The sequence below is a fragment of the Macrotis lagotis genome, chromosome 6 (genome assembly GCF_037893015.1).
Source record: "Macrotis lagotis isolate mMagLag1 chromosome 6, bilby.v1.9.chrom.fasta, whole genome shotgun sequence".
Classification (NCBI taxonomy): domain Eukaryota; kingdom Metazoa; phylum Chordata; class Mammalia; order Peramelemorphia; family Peramelidae; genus Macrotis; species Macrotis lagotis.
In genome coordinates this window covers 92,066,308-92,082,564 of record NC_133663.1, presented here as the reverse complement: position 1 = coordinate 92,082,564, position 16,257 = coordinate 92,066,308, and the positions used below count along the sequence as shown (strand labels likewise).

General features: G+C 42.8%; 1 protein-coding gene across 1 annotated transcript in view; it reads right to left on the bottom strand.

The window, feature by feature from the left end:
• Positions 1–15,908, bottom strand: part of LOC141492158 (TSC22 domain family protein 1-like) — a 148,316-nt gene extending 132,408 nt beyond the window's left edge. Inside the window, exons 1-3 of the mRNA XM_074192749.1 lie at positions 15,211–15,908; positions 14,668–15,106; positions 13,555–14,585 (exon numbers count right to left, since the gene is read on the bottom strand). Coding sequence (XP_074048850.1) covers positions 13,555–14,585; positions 14,668–15,106; positions 15,211–15,839 — 2,099 coding nt within the window. The 5' untranslated portion in view covers positions 15,840–15,908. The remainder of the gene's footprint in view (positions 1–13,554; positions 14,586–14,667; positions 15,107–15,210) is intronic.
• Positions 15,909–16,257: the final 349 nt, after the last annotated feature.

Below are 16,257 nucleotides of genomic sequence, written 5' to 3'. Positions count from 1 at the left end.
CAAGGCAAATCTTCAATACTGCTAGTTAGATGGTCTAGTGGGGAGATGATTTGGCCAGTTGGTGCTCAAAATAAAAACAAAAACAAACTCAGATATGATTCACACTAAATTCAAACATCTTATTATGACCAAAGCAAAACAGGCAAGCACATGACCTTTTACAAAAGTATTGTAAAGTCCCAAGTTCCGATCCAACCTTAGACACTTACTAGTTGTGTGAGCCTCAGTAAATCATTTAGCTTCCATCTGCCTCAGTTTTGTCATTTGTAAAATGGAGATGACATTACCACCTCCATCAGAGTTGTTGAGAAGATCCAGTGAGGCCATCTGTAAAGCCCTGCACGGAAGGCCTAGCTTATGGTCAAAGGTTATTAAGTGCTTCCTCCCCTCTTTGCTTCTTAGATTTTTGTATCCCCCTCAATTATACTTTCTCACTCAAAGGGGATTTAAGCTCCTAGAAGAAAGAAACTCTTTCACCTCTGGCTCTCTATCACCAGCTGCTGGCACACAGGCACTTAGTAAATGCTTATTTTGATTGATTACTACTGAATCAAGATAGATATTGCCCTTTTGAAAGTTCTTAGATGCCCTTCAATTTCAATTTTAGCAGATTTCACATTTATAAAAAATACTCCCTTAGTTTTGCCCTGATTTGCCCTGGGTTCTGCAAGTCAAAAAAATTGATTTTACTCCTACCAAAACAAAATAACTGTTGAACTAAGCTTCAGACATCACTACCACCAAATGTTTCTATAATCCATGAAAAAGCCAGGTTTTTTTTAAGTTTTTTTTTTGCAAGGCAATAGGGTTAAGTGACTTGCCCAAGGTCACACAGCTAGGTAATTATTAAGTGTCTGAGGCTAGATTTGAATTCAGGTACTCCTGACTCCAAGGCCAGTGCTCTATCCACTGTGCCACCTAGCTGCCCCAACTAGAGTTTAAAAGAAAAAGTCATTTATTTACTTCTTAAATTATTACTGTGGTGGTATTAATGAATCAGAAAAGTCTAAATTAAGTGGCTAGTAATTTCAAGGGGCATTTCAGCTCAATGAGGTCTGGTGAATATTAACATCAATGACTGGCCAGTTAACTGCATCAACATTCAATTTCCACAATGACAAAAGGAATTCTCAATAAAATACAAAATAAGTTCATATTATATTTTAGTAAATGTTTGCTTTTTAACAAAATGTACATGGATCATATGGATTGACTGGACATTTAGCTAATTTTAGACCTGCTGCTTTAAGAAAAATTAAAAGAATAGATCAATGCAAGGTTCCAGTCAAATTTCTTCCTTGAAACAACACCTAAGATTGTTAAATGTGACTTTTCTAACAACTCCTTTTCTATAAACTTTCTTCTTTGTGGTAATATTTCAGCAGATCTGTGGTTTCATCAATGGGTGGGGGAGTTTCTCCACTGATTCAGATCACAACTCCTCCACACCTGAGTAGATGATTTCATGAGTTGCTGTGGCCAAAGACTTCTCACCTGATGGCCCACGTTTTGGTGATGAGTCTCTCCAAGCTTAGCCAGGTGGGTCCTCAGAGGACAGTCCCGTCGTACTAGAAGGTTTTCCAGACCTGACGGGGCTTGCACTCTGCTGGCATAGCCTTCAGGAACTCAGGGTCTCTTCCACCTGCCATGAGTCCATTAAAAGCCTAGTCCATAACTGGACTTTTGTCGGAACTCACCTCTGAAATCATAATGGAAATCAATGGGGAAATAATTCAGTATGCAAATTTTAGCTTTATACACTTTTCAGGAACATCTCTGCATACAAGGTCCTTCTTACCTAGTTTTTTGACTTTGGTCTAATCAGCTATATGTCTAACTAATACCAATATATCCAGATGAAAACTGAAAAATTTAAATTCCTGAGTGTTTTATCTACTTGCTGTTAAATATCTTGACTTTAAGCACCTATTTGGTTTGTTCAATTTTCATATGATCATCTGCTTTCACAGATATAAACTTATTCTGTATTTAAAAAAAAAAAACAAATAATCCTTATTTACATAATGTATATTTAAGTCTTAAATATCTGAAGCCCTAAGATGTAGTGGACAGACGACCAGATCTGGAAGATCTCAGAAGCTAGTCATCTGTATGCTCCTTGGCAAGTCACTTAACTCTCTGGGCCTTAAGTTTCCTCAGCTGTAAAATTAGGTGGTTGAACTCAATAACCTTAAAGGTCCTTTCCATCTCTAAATCTATTATAGTATTAAGAAAACAGTCACAAACAGGATTATCAACTTTTATAAATATACTTAAATACTAAGTTATCTTTTTTTTTTTGATCTCTTACTTAAGTCTTCTAATCCCTAAAAATTGGTATGGCAGCTATCACTTTACAAGCAAAAAATAACAAGAATAATAATATTCCTTTAAATCATCATAGGGCATAGATTTGCATCTAGAAAGGGTCTATCTCATGCACTGTCACACAAGCAAGGAGCAGAGATGGGATTTTAATTCAGAGCCTCTGACTCCAGTTCATAAACCCTCTAGGGTCAAGTTTCTCAAGATATTTGTAAAATGAAGCCAAGATGCTTTATTTTTAAAAGAAACAAAAAAAGAAATCTATATAATTCTGTAAACTCAAAACTAAGTTCTATTGTTAAAATGTCTATTAGTGTTGCAAGATAGTACCATTAGAGACACTAAATCGTTTAGCACTAATAGCTGCATTTGGAATCAATGTTATTAACAAGTAATTGTTTATTCCTGTTACATGATACATATGCTAGGTATTTTTTTTAGGATTGTGTGCTTTGGTAGCATGAGTTCAAAGTTACAAGCTTTTAATTTGGTCATGCACACTCTCCATATTCTACAAAAAAAAAAAATCACCTTTAACACAAAGCAGAGTCCTCTGTCACCTTAAGGGGGTTGCTTCTGAATGCCCTTCAAAAGACTCTGATGAATAAAGGCTAGTGCTCTTATAACTGCTACATAGGACAAGGATTTAAACGTACAACAAAGTATAAAAATTCCTTTTTAAATGAACAAATAAAAATCCTCAACCTCTCCTGATCTGGGTGAATTTACCATGTTCTTTTTTAAAAACAAAAACATAAAAACAAACCATTTCATGAAATTAGTCTCATTGGGGAATCATTAAGTCATTATATGTATGTAGCACAGATTTTTTTTGGTATACTTTATACAGATAAAACTCCTTTAGTACTTTAGTACTAGTACTACTCCTGTAGTACTAGAAAAGTTAGGTGAATACAAATTTTATACAGTCATATCTTCCCATCTTTTGTACACATGTTCCTGTTTACCACAGGAGTAGAAAAGCATGCAGTGCAACTACATTGTCTATGTTAACCAGGGAATATGATTTTTCTTCAGTGTCAAATTATGAGCAAACAGCCATGACATTAAAACAACATGGAATCATTTAAATATAATGATTTTACTTGAAATTCCTATGGGCAAGTTTTTGTGTTAGGCATAATGGAAAGAGCACTAGGTTTTCAATCAAGGCTTTGAAACCATCCAAGTTACTAGCTGAATGATCACAGGTAAGTCACAGCCTTGTTCACTGTGCCTCAGGTTGCTCAACTCTAAAATGGTGAAAACATAGTCTATGATATCTCCTGCACACAAATATTATGAAGACCCTAAGAAAACAATGTTTGTAAATTTCTTTCTAAAACCCTACATATTACAGAAGAAAAGATAACGGGTCCTGTAATTTAATGGCAGAGGAAACTATAATTTAATGGACTGAGGACATGTCCTCCAAAAGCTCAACCAGCACCGAGAGATGAAGTGACTTGGTCAGGATTACGGATGGTTATGTTTCGGAGAGGAGATGGGAGCCTAGTTCTTTATCCATAAGAGTCAACTATTAAGTCACAAGTTCTCTTGCTACATCACTTATTGTTAAAATGCTAACTCCTATTTCTTCAATATGGGCCTGTCAAGTTAACGTAGGTTATTAAGTAAAAAGAATAATGGACTCTAACCCAGAAACCAGGGTTCTGGATTCAGTTTTGTCACAACCGCAAATCATTGCCTCTCTCTGGCTAAATGGGTCTTTTTAGTAAAGTACAATTTTCACTAATACTTCATAGTGTTGTTATGAGGAAAATGCTTTGTATAAATATAGTGGTCTTCAGTTGCCTCTCCTGTCTCTATAAAAAGGGTTCCTAATTTTTCTAGAGTCATGGACCCTTTTGGCAATATGGTAAAAACCTATAGACTCCCTTTCAGAACAAAGTTTTCAAATACAGAAAATAAGATACACCAAATTTATTTTTTTATTTTATTTATTTAAGGCAATGGGTTAAAGTGACTTGCTCAAGGTCACACAGCTAGGTAATTATTAAGTGTCTGAAGCTGGATTTGAACCCAGGTCCCCTCCTGACTCCAGGGCCAGTGCTCTCTATCCACTGCACCACCCAACTGACCCAAATACATGAAATTTAAAAAACAACAAAAACCACTAATCACACTGAAATCTAGCCATTAAAAAAAAAACTTCTTTTTAAAATTCATAGACCCCAAAAACATCTGCTGTAACAAACAGAAAGAAAAAATAGCATCCCTATCTTAACTTTCAGGCCAAAATTAGAATACTACCTATTTCCAACCTCAATGGCTTTGCACAATTAGTTTTTCTCCTCATTCTCTACTCCCATGGATTTCCTTCCTAACCTCTCCTGAGTAGGAGCTATATCTTTCCTTCACATTCAATTTAGATGCCGGTAAATCTAAGACACTTAAAAATAATAGAGATGTTCATTTCAGAGTGAGGAGGAAACCCCAGGAGACTCTCCAGTACCTTACAAGCAACATGGATAAAAACAAGTCAAAGCAAACCAAATTCACTTCCCTTGTTGACAGTTACTAGACAATAAGAATACCTTGGATTCACCAAAGAATTTGACAAAAAAGGTGATTTACAGTTAGGTAGGTTTAGAACTTCTTGACTAACAAAGTTCTAATTCTACTAATTAATGGGTTGATATCAACCTAAGGAAGCTCTGCAGTAGAACATACTGGAGGGCTCTGCCCTTGGTCATACTGCTTGACATTTTTATCAATAACCTGAAATAAGTAGCAAATGACAAGAAACTAAAACAAATAACAAATAAACTAGATGGTAAAACTGAGATCCAAAACACGTATCAAGAATGTATACTCGTTGATTGCCTAAAAAAAAAAAAAGGCATTTCAACTCTCTATTTCTAAACTATATAATTCAAAAAGATACATATGTCAGATCAATCATGAACACAGTTCACAAGAAGAACCTTAGTGAATCAAAAGAACCTCTGATGCCATATAGCTCAAGCCATAACTTCTTCCACATAATTTAAAGAAGGTAACCAGATTTTACTTGAAAACCTTCAGTGGGAAGGAAGTCACTGTCTGCCAAGGAAGCCCATTCTAATGTAGTTCTAATTATTAAAAGAGGCTTCCTTTATTATCAGGTCTAAATTGCTTCTCTCAAAGTTCCACTGATTGCCCTTACCTTTATACTCTTATACTCATGAGGCAAGTGGAGCAAGTCTAATCTAATCTCTCTTTAAATTCTTCACAGACAGGTAACTTATGGTTCCCCCTCCTCTATCCACTGTCCCCAAGAACCAGTAGTCTTCTCTTCTCCAGTCTATTTAACTAGGTCTTTCAACCAAGCTTCTATAATCAAGACCCTTCAGTATTCAGATTACCCTGATCTTGAACACTCTCCAGCTTACTCCCTAAAATGTAGTACAGAGAAATGAATATACAACAGGACTATCAGCAACCCTAAACTTACATCAAGCAGGTCTCAAAAGTGTGCTTTGTTTACCTCAGGAGTCCCCTTCAGGGGAACCTACAAAGTAATTTTATTTTTTACAGTAATAGTTAAAGTTGGTCATTAAAATACTCCCCTTTTCCAACTATGTATGTAAGGCCAGAATTTTTTTTTTTCACACACTCAATCAAAGCAATATATACCATAATAAACTGAATGAAGTAGATATAAGAATCCATCTATCTTCCATTAGATCAGACATTAAAGATTTTTGCAAAAATATATAAAATTATGTCAATCTTCACAGTAAATTTTTTTTATTTTGGAAAATAGCTATTTTCCATTAAAGATGTTATTTAACATATAATGAGTTTGTTATTGTTATTTTTTAATGAATTAGTATTTTTTTAAAATTTATCAGATAATCATCTCTAATACAACAAATCTCCCTGGACATAACCCACATAAACTAAAGGTATCTGTATAACTGTTCTAAGACAGGAGTCCAGAGACCAAAATATTTAAGAACTGCTAACCCTAGACAATTTTCCTCTTAAAATACCGAATAAGACTTAGTTGTCTTGGTTGCAGTCTAACACTGCTGATTGATTCTGAGTTTTCTTTTCACTAAAACTTCTATTTTTTCCCCCCATCAATTTATGGGGGAATCCTACCTTTCTCATCGTGATTTACAGAGTTGCATTTTTGAACCCGAGCCTAAGACTTTACATTTAGCTCATTAAAATTCTCTCTCAGATTCAACCCATTATTTGGTTCAATCTTTTTTCGATGCTGATTGTCAGCAACATCCCTTTCCCTGCGGTTTAAAGGCCAAAACACTTAGTGCCAGAGGTCCGAAGGCACTAACATTACAGGAAAGTTAAATGACCACAGATTCAAAATTGCAGAGATCCTGTGAGTCCATCAAGTCCATTTTCTTCATTCTGGACCTGAAGAATTTTAAGCCAAGAGAAGTTAAGTCATAAAATCAGAAACCAGAGGTTGATAAAAATACCTGTTGGTTTTTTTTAACAATCTAATTATTGCCTTGATTTGTTTTCTCCACTCCAAACCCAGCATTCTGTACATCAGACTGCGCTGCAAGGCTAGCAAACTCACATTCTAAAAGTACTTAAGTCTGGTCTAAAACATGTGATCCTAGCAACTCATTCTAGGTCAAAATTTGAAGGTGTTAAATTTTTATTTTATGCTCAATTTTATTCTTTTCCAGACCATTACAAGTATAATCTCAAAAAATCATTTCACTTCTTAAGTTGCTTCCTCATGAATTAAATGGAACTGTACTATATACTAGAACAGCCATACCCCCAAGTTCCCTTTAAACCCTAACATTGTATGATTCTATCAAAGTAGTCCCTGTGGGAATTTCTTCACTTACTCTAATGATGCTACCTCTTGAGGAACCACACAAGAAAAGGAATGTGGCCAAGAAAGCAATTTACACAGTGATCACAATAATTTAAAGGAAAAAAAAATCTGATAAACTCCAGAACTCCTGACCAATGCAGTCACCAATCATAACTTCAAAAGATCTATAACTACTATTAACCTTTAGGCAGAATGTGATGGACTAAGAGACACCCAGACAGAGGCATCCATTTATACACAGGGTCAATGGGTTTAATTTTTTAACTTCATTATATCTATTTGTTACGAGAGGGTTTCTGTGGGTGAATGGAGAAGAGTTTTCTATGTAATGACCAAGAAAAAAAAAAAGCATCAAAAAATGATTTTTTGGGGGGCGGCTAGGTGGCGTAGTGGATAAAGCGCCGGCCTTGGAGTCAGGAGTACCTGGGTTCAAATCCGGTCTCAGACGCTTAATGATTACCTAGCTGTGTGGCCTTGGGCAAGCTACTTAACCCCATTTGCCTTGCAAACCGCCCCCCCAAAAAAATGTTTTTTTTTTAAATTACACAGGAGAAAAATAATGTTCAGAAGAGGACACAAACATGGGCTCATTATTTCATTTATTATCCTTTTTTGTTCTTTGTATACTGAAATATTTTCATATGAATGACTTAATATTAAAAACATTTTTAATTTAAAAAATGAATCTAATACAACACATGAAACAAAAAAAAAAAAAACAAATCAGATGAAGGCTTCATCGAAGGCCTTCAAATGATGGTACTGGGAACTCTTACCCAGGTACTAGTTGGACTGGCCAGCCCTTTACCATACCGTCTAGATCTGAGATTCTGTGATCAATTCATTTATACCTTTTTAAAAATGCTAGCTTGGTCATCAGATCAGAGCTAGAAAATGCCCTCAAAAATCAGAGGGTCTAATTCCTTCGCATTTGACAGAGAAAGCGATGGAAGCTCAGAGTACCCAGGATCACACAATCACTGAGCATCTGAAAATCTGAAACTAGGTATTCTTGTCTCTAAAGTAATGCACTTTATCCATTTACCTCCTCACAAACAGCATTCATTCTGCTCTGAATGACATTTTAACTTTTCCTAAAAATTAAATTCACTCTCAAAGAAAGAAAACTAGTCACCAGGGAAGAGATTCAAAAGTTATGTGCTACAGACTGCAAAAAAAAAAAAAATTTCAAAAAATAAGCTTCAAAAAAGCATTAAGCAACATCAGCATCTCTAAAATAAGCATTATGGTCTAAGAGGATTGTCTGAAAGAGAATACTCATATGGATGCTGAAATCTGATTATTTGTCTCAAAAGTTCCAGTTACTATCAAAATTCATCCTAGGCACAGAACTTCAAAGTTCCCTTAATAGTTCTCCAGAATTAAAAGTTATTATTAGAAAAAAAATTGAAAAGACAAATTCAACAAGTTATTACTGAAAACAAGGGTAAATTGCAAAATGCATACTATGAACATATTTATATGCAATTAGAAAGAACATGGATAGGCAGAATACATTTCAAGTCTAATATTTTAAGTTCTATTTCTAATTTACCAGTTAATCACTCTAAGCAAAAAATCCCTCAGGACATCTCTATAATTTTCTTCTCAAAGTTCATTTTTTAAGGAAGGTTATCAGACAAAAAAAAAAACAAAACAGGAAATGATTAATTCTAACGCCATACAAAACATTTAAACAAAAACTACTAGCAACTAGACTTCATTACTCCATAATTAAGTAGAATATGGAAAATAAAACTGTGAGAAGGCAAGGATGACAGAGCAGCAAGGAAAGGAGTCACTTCTGATTACCAAAAGATTAAGTCTTAGTGTAGAGGGTGGGGGCAGACAAGAAAAGGGAAAGTAGAGCTTCAGTTTTCAGGTACAGCAACATGACCTTTAGGTATAACTGACTCTGGAAACATAAGTAGAGGTGTCTACTCCATTTTACTACAGTAAAATCCTGGATATGGTTTATTTCATTTGAAGACCCAATTTCTATGTGCATATTTACAACATTTCTCACACATGCAATACAAAACTACACAATTAGATCCAAGTATACTTGACAGGGCATTACTATGATAAATGTGCTTGATCATAGTACTCTATACAACACAACTCATGTTAATAGCAAGGTAGTCTTTCTCTGCAATGACCATGAGGCAAGTAGTCATAGTATTCCCATTTTACAGATGAAGATATTACATGGTTTGTCTAGGATTAAACAATCCCTTATCACACACCAAAACAAACAACAAAATGATGAATGAAAAAGCATGTATAAGGCACTCACATGCTGATCACCACATGGAAGTCAATGACAACTTGCTACTAGACAAGTTAATAAAGTAACTTAGTAAACAGAAAAAAAAAGAGGAATTAGTACACGAATTCCTCAATCCTTTCTTTCATTGGACCCTTAATTTATTGAGCACCTAATAACAGGCATCAGGCAGACGTGGAAGACAAATTAAAGGACAATCCCTGGCTTCTGAGAGTTTACAACTGGAGAGAGGAGAGGAATACAACTATAATACGATGCAAAATGTAAAGCAAATGATAAAATGCTCCAACAAATAATCCCAAGACAATTTTTGCACTGCATATTACACGGAGTATTCAAGTCAATCATGAAGGTTTCACCTGTATTTGTTTAAAATGAGGCAGTGTTCAAATTTTTTAAATCAAGAAAAAAAGAATTGACCATGCACGAAGTACATAAAAATATAACAGAAAGTAGTAACATCCTTTGAACTAGTCTGTGATGGTGCCAAGTTCTTCTCACAAACCCTGGAGAGTAGAAACCATATCTATATCAAGTTTGAATATTTGGCCCCTGGTTTCCTGCTCTACCACTAGTTTTAATGCCAAGAGCTTCCTCACACTAGGCTAGCAGTCAGTCCTTCACCTACATCTACAACTCTGTAGTCTAAATTCAACTACTGGCAGAAAAGAACTGGTTGATCACATGAAGCTATTTATCATCAAAACTCAAGCCCCCATTTTAAGGTACACTACACCCAGGGAAAAAAATTTCAACACAGTACCTGTAGTATTATTTCCATTCACAGCACCTATAGTATTATTCTCATTTAAAGGTCTTAGCCTTAAAAAACTTCTACTTCCCACAGATTACAAAAACACCAAAGTCCTAAGATAGATTTGTTTAGCGCCTCTACTCTGAACACTTTAAAAGAATACAGTTTAGTTTATTCTGCTGTTGTAAGGACAGCTTAGGGGCAAGATCTTTTCGGATCCTCTCCAGAACTGATTTTTTCAACTCTCTCACCCCCATACACCTATATGCTTGTGTGCATACTACCTACAAGCACAAGTGTCGATGTGCACACAAAACTGTACATAATTTTCAAAGAGATAGTACCTTGACCTATTTGCCTCCCTATAATCACTTCCAGTGACCATTTAAACATTTTCTCAATCTATAAACCTATGTTTTTTTTTCTGATTCTCAAAGATTTTCTTTTAATCAACCACATTTTGAAATAACTACTCTTCATTTGTATTACTACCACAAACGTATTTGTAATTAAGGTTTCTTCTTCTTATCCCTTTATCAATACCATACTCTCCCTTATCCTTTTTCCCCATCAATTCAAGCAAATCAAGTTCTGCTTTACTCTTGGCTGATTAGTCATGTAACAGAAGCAAATACAATGAGAACATGCATGCAAAGAAAAAACTTTTTAAAGCCAGAACATCATTCTTCCAGTTGTACAATTTTCCTTTGAAGGGCCAATTTAGTCAACATACATCCCAACTGTAGAGAAATGATAGAAACAACTTGTAGCAAATTACTGTACACCAGATTCAATGTCAACCTTGTCTAGATCTAGTACTCCTTCCTTCTGGCCCCATTACAAGGAGGTATTTGGAAATGAAACATTTTAGCTGTTTTCTGTGGGGAGGGGGAGAGCAGGGGTAAACAAGGGAGGGAGGGGAATCAGGAATTTTAGCAGTGACAACTCAAGGTTCAAAGGGAGTCTCAAGGAGATAGCAATAAATTAAAATACAGGGACTTGATCTGGAAAGATCCTAGCCAAACTGAAATAACCCAGGAACTTCTTCCATTAAAAGAAACATTTGCCCTTTTATTCCCCCAGTTATTGCCTTTCAATAGCAACCAGACTTCTCCAGATTAAAAACTGCCTTAAAATACTGTGCTTGTATTTACAATCCCTTGTGTTTCTTTGCTACAAGCAGAAAAAGTGACCTCCACACCAAAGTTTTTGTGATTCCAGCACTATATTTGCACAGTCTCAATAGGCAAGAAATGTTTTGGTATCAAGTAAAAATGATGTCTTTCGACTGTCTGGTCCAGAAAATTGGAAAGATATCCTCTGTTACTGGCTGGGAAAAAAAAAAAGGGATCAAAACACCACTTCAAATATACTGGAGTCCATAAACATTCATTAACAATCAGGATAGATTATTAACATGTAGATTAAGAGTGTGTGGTTTTCATTTGCCAGTTCTATTCACTTATCTTGATTTGTTACTTTTCGATTATCATAAAACAGATCTAGCTAAAAAAAAAGTCTGAGGACTTACCTCATTTAAGTTTGACTATTAAATTGTTACTACCTCTAAGGATTTAGAGTACACAAGACTAAAAAGCTTTTTTAGATTGAGACCCAAATATGAGTTTTAGGTTACTGTAAAAAATTATGGGTAAATTAAGAGGCCTAATAATAATTTTTAATATGATTACCTCCACTACCAGAATAATGGAAACCACCTTGTAGGATTGCAGTTTTATTAGGCCAAAAAAAAAAGAGAGAGAGAGAGAGAAAATTCAATTATACAACTTCCATTACCAAAATGTCAAAATTATCCAGTTAAAACTTTATTCACTATTAATTTCAAATTCTAACATTTTAAAAAAAAGTAGCAAAAAGATAGTTTCAACGACCTCTATAGATCCTCTCATCCTTATCTGAAAGGCCCCCCTCTTAAATATGACATGAACCCTTACTTGGCCTGAATTTTCTCTAGACTGCTGATTTTATCATATTCTCAATCTGCAATGTATAGTATATAAAGAACTCAATACTTGAACCTAAGTTTTAATCACACAAATTGTCTTAAAAATTTTAACTGACAGGAATGAAACTCAGGTTTTAAGTTTCTTTAACCTACAGGGAAGTATGGCACCTCCCCCCCCCCCATCTTCTTCCCACAGTATAAGTGAATGGAAATTCTCTCAAAATCAATTTTTATTTTGACCTATAAAACTATCAGGGCAGAGTTTCAACTTCACCTCAGTTAAGTCTCAACTCTGATCCCATAATATCAGCTATGTATGTGCACATTTACCAACTATGAGAAGACACTAGTTTAAGAATATTATTTTAGACTTTCTGTATTTTCTTTAACGTGATAAGAGGAGGGAGCATGTGATGACAAACAATTCCTTCCCCATACTTCTTTTCCGTCCCATGCTCCCATATCTCCGTACCTCTAGAGTTTTTATCAAACCCAATACCTTATTCTAAAATGGCTGCCACCATGGCCTACTCCTGGGCAAGGAAAAAAAGAAGAAGAAATCTTAATGGAAATTAAGCAATATTACAAAAATTTTAAAACCAAATACATCTGATTCTAAACATCAACTTATTAAAAATGTTACTGACTTTAATAAATTATACACAAATGAAACAACAACAGTATGAAAAACGCTTCTGTTCCTTTAACTATATAAAAGGTTCTGTTCCTTTAACGACATAAAAGGTTTGGTTATGCCAATTTAAAAATCAAAAATCTAAACTAATTAGGTTCATAAAAGCAATAGAGCACTAGGGAAAAAAACTCAGATTATGTAACCTTTCCCTACCATCTTGATGTGATAGCACTTGGTAACACTATCTTCTATAGGTTATCCAATCAAATGCCTCAGAACTAGAGGAGGTGGGGGGGGGGGGGTTTAAGGGGGATGTCCAGCTTTTCCAATATAGGAAAACAATGCCTCGAAGAAATGGCATTACTTAAAAATGGAGATTAAAGGACACAATTTTTCAGGAATTAAACTCCTGATCATTAGTTTTGCTAGTAAATTGTTTGAATAAAGCAAAAGGGGAATGTCCACTTGACTCATCTCTGCTGGTGAAAAATCCCAAGCAACTGTGCTCAGAGTAATTAACGTTTACAAAAATAGGAAGCTTCAGACTCTAGGCATAGCTTGAAACCATTCAGGTATTCCTCATTCTCATTCTGAAAACAAAATCTACTATCATCCTCAAAATATTTTTCAAACCAAAAAATGGTCAATTAAACGTACAGCTCCTGAGATGCTGCAGTGGAGCTGGGTAAAGCATAAAAAAGGTTTGCAAAAGACTGGCTGCCAATCTCCTGGGGGTATCTGCAGGCACGGGGCAGGGTCTTACCTCTCCTCCTCGCCATCCACGAGGGGTGTGGTCAACGGCAGCACCTTCAGCGGGAACAGAGAGGCCGGAGCCGCGGCGCCGGCGCTGCCGTCGGGGGCCGAGGCCGGGCCCCCGCTGCCTTCCCCGGCGCCGGCCGGAGGGGCGCCGGCCGCGGCGAGCTCCGCGGGAGGCCTGGCTTCTTCGGTCTGGCTGGCGATGGGCTGAGTCAGCGGCTGGGTGGGGAACTGTGTGCAACTTAGCGGGATCTGCTGTGTCACGGGCAAGTTTATGTTGGTGGCTATCAAGGGAGGCTGGCTGAGGCTCGGCACCAAGTTCCCATTCTGCACGGCTGGACTTTGTGCCAGGTTCTGAGGCGGCCCCACGTTTGCGGGGGGGACAGCGGGGCCGGCTGGGTTGGCGGCGGGGCCGGCGCCGGCGGACAGCAGCGGGCTCACTGGAGGCAACTGCTGGTTCGTCATCCCGAGGGCTGCAGCTTCTCCTTGAGGCGCAGGTTCGGCTCCTTGGGTCTGGGGCTGGACGGGGACCAGGTGGCTCTGCGGGGCCATGAGCAGCGGCGCGGCGAGGTTTGAAGCGCCGGCCGGGATTCCCGGGACCATCCCGGGCTGGGGAGGCGGAGGAGTCCCCTGGGCTACGGCGGCCGGGAGGCTCACCTGCGGCCCCACGGCCAGCACCTGGCCGGGCCCGGGCGGCGGCCCCGCGGCGGGCGGCACGGTGTGCTGGGCCGCGGGCACGCCCGGGGCGGCCGCCGCTCCCGCGGGGCTGGGCGCGATGGGGGGCCCGGCCGGCTGCAGCACGTACTCCGCGAGGCCCCCCTGCGCCAGGCCGGCGCCCCCCTGCACCAAGCCGGGGGCCCCCTGCGGCGGCACGGCCTGCACCAGGCCCGGGCCCCCCTGCACCAGGCCCGGGCCCCCCTGCACCAGGCCCGGGCCCCCCTGCACCAGGCCGGCGCCCCCCTGCGCCAGGCCGGCGCCCCCTGGCACCGGCAGGGCCTGCACCAGGCCGGGGCCCCCCTGCACCAGGCCCGGGCCCCCCTGCGCCAGGCCGGCGCCCCCCGGCACCGGCACGGCCTGCACCAGGCCGGGGCCCCCCTGCGCCGGCGCGGCCGGCCCGTACTGCAGCGGCAGGGGCGGCTGCCCCAGGGGGCCGGCCGGGGGGTAGGGCAGCTGGGGCGGGGCCAGGCCGGGGGGCGGCGGCGGCGGCGGCGGCGGCGGCGGGGGGGCCGGCCGGCCCGAGGTCGGGGGGCGGCGGGGCGCCCACCTCCCCGCTGCCCGCGCTCTCCGTGTAGTGGCTCAGCGTGCTCAGGCCGCTGCTGACGGAGCTGCCGCTCGCGCTGTCCCGGTCGGCCGGCGGCTCGGCGGGGCCGGGGGCCCGGGCGCCCTCGGGCGCGGCGGCGCCGCCGTCCTTCTCGTAGAACTCGGTGCACGTCCACCTGCCCTTTTTGAAGGGTTCCGAGCTGGAATCCAGCTTCACCACTCTGAACCTCGAGGTGCCGGCGGCGGGGGGCGGCGGCGGCGGCGGCGGCGCGGGGCCGGGGCCGGGGCCGGGGCCGCCGCTCGCGGAGGGGGCGGCCCCGTTGCCCATGCCGCTCAGCAGGCTGGGGGGCGGCCCGCCCGGGGCCGGGCCGGGGGCCGGGCGGCCCAGGCTCAGCAGGGGCGCGGGCGCCGGGGCCGCGGCCGGGGCCGGCGGGGCGCAGTCCGAGCCGCCGGCCGCCGACAGTTTCCTGGCCGCCGGGCTCGGGGGGCAGGGGTGCAGCGGGTGCCCGGGGTGCGGGTGGGGGTGCAGGGGGTGGGGGGGGGCGGGGGCGGGTGGGCGCTGCCGTTGACGGCCGCGTGCGGGCCCGGCGGCGCGGGCAGCGGGGGCTGGTTGGGCGACACGGCGCCGGGCGTCTCGGCCTCCTGGAAGTTGCTGAGCGTCTCCTCCGAGGAGCTGCGCTCCGGCTCGCCCAGCTCGGCGGCCCGCGACAGCGACGCGTCCAGGATCTCGGAGGACGACAGGTCCTCCGTGTGCGACTCGTCCAGGTCGTCGTAGCTCTCCGTGTCCTCGGCCACGCTGTTGTTGGAGCTGGCGCTGGCCGACATCTGCGCCGGCGTCACGCTCGTGATCTGGAAGCCGCTCTTCTTCTTGGTCTGCGCGGCGCCGGGCGCGGGCGGCGGCAGCAGCAGGCCGGGCGGCGGCGGCGGCGGCGGCGGCGGCGCGGGGTCCTCGGCCTGGGCGCCCCCGCTGCCCCGCCGGGGCATCCTCCGGGCGCCCAGCTCGGCGGCCGCGGCCTCGGGCGGCTGGTGCATGGCGCGGGGGGCTTTGTGTGCGGCCCCTCGGGGCGGCAGGGCCGGGCGGGCTGCAGCGCAGGGGAGGGACGGGCGGGCGCCCGCGTTAGCCGGCCCCGCGGGCCGCCGCCCCCCGCCCGCGCCCCGCCCCCGCCCGCGCCCGAGGCGCCGGGCCCGCGGGCCGGCCGGTGGGGGGGGAGGGGAGGTACGTACGCGGCTGGCGCTGCGCCGGGGGGCGGCGGCGGCGGCCCGGGGCCGGCTCCATCACCGGCGGCCGCGCGGCGCCCGCATCCTGCTGCGCGCGGGCCGCCGCGGGGCTGGGGGGCGCGGCACGGGCGCTGGGCTCCGCCGTGTGCCCGCCGCGCCTCACGGCATGGGGAGAGGAGGGCCGGGCCGGGAGCCGGGCGCAGGCGGCGGCGGCGGCGGCGGTGGCGGAGGA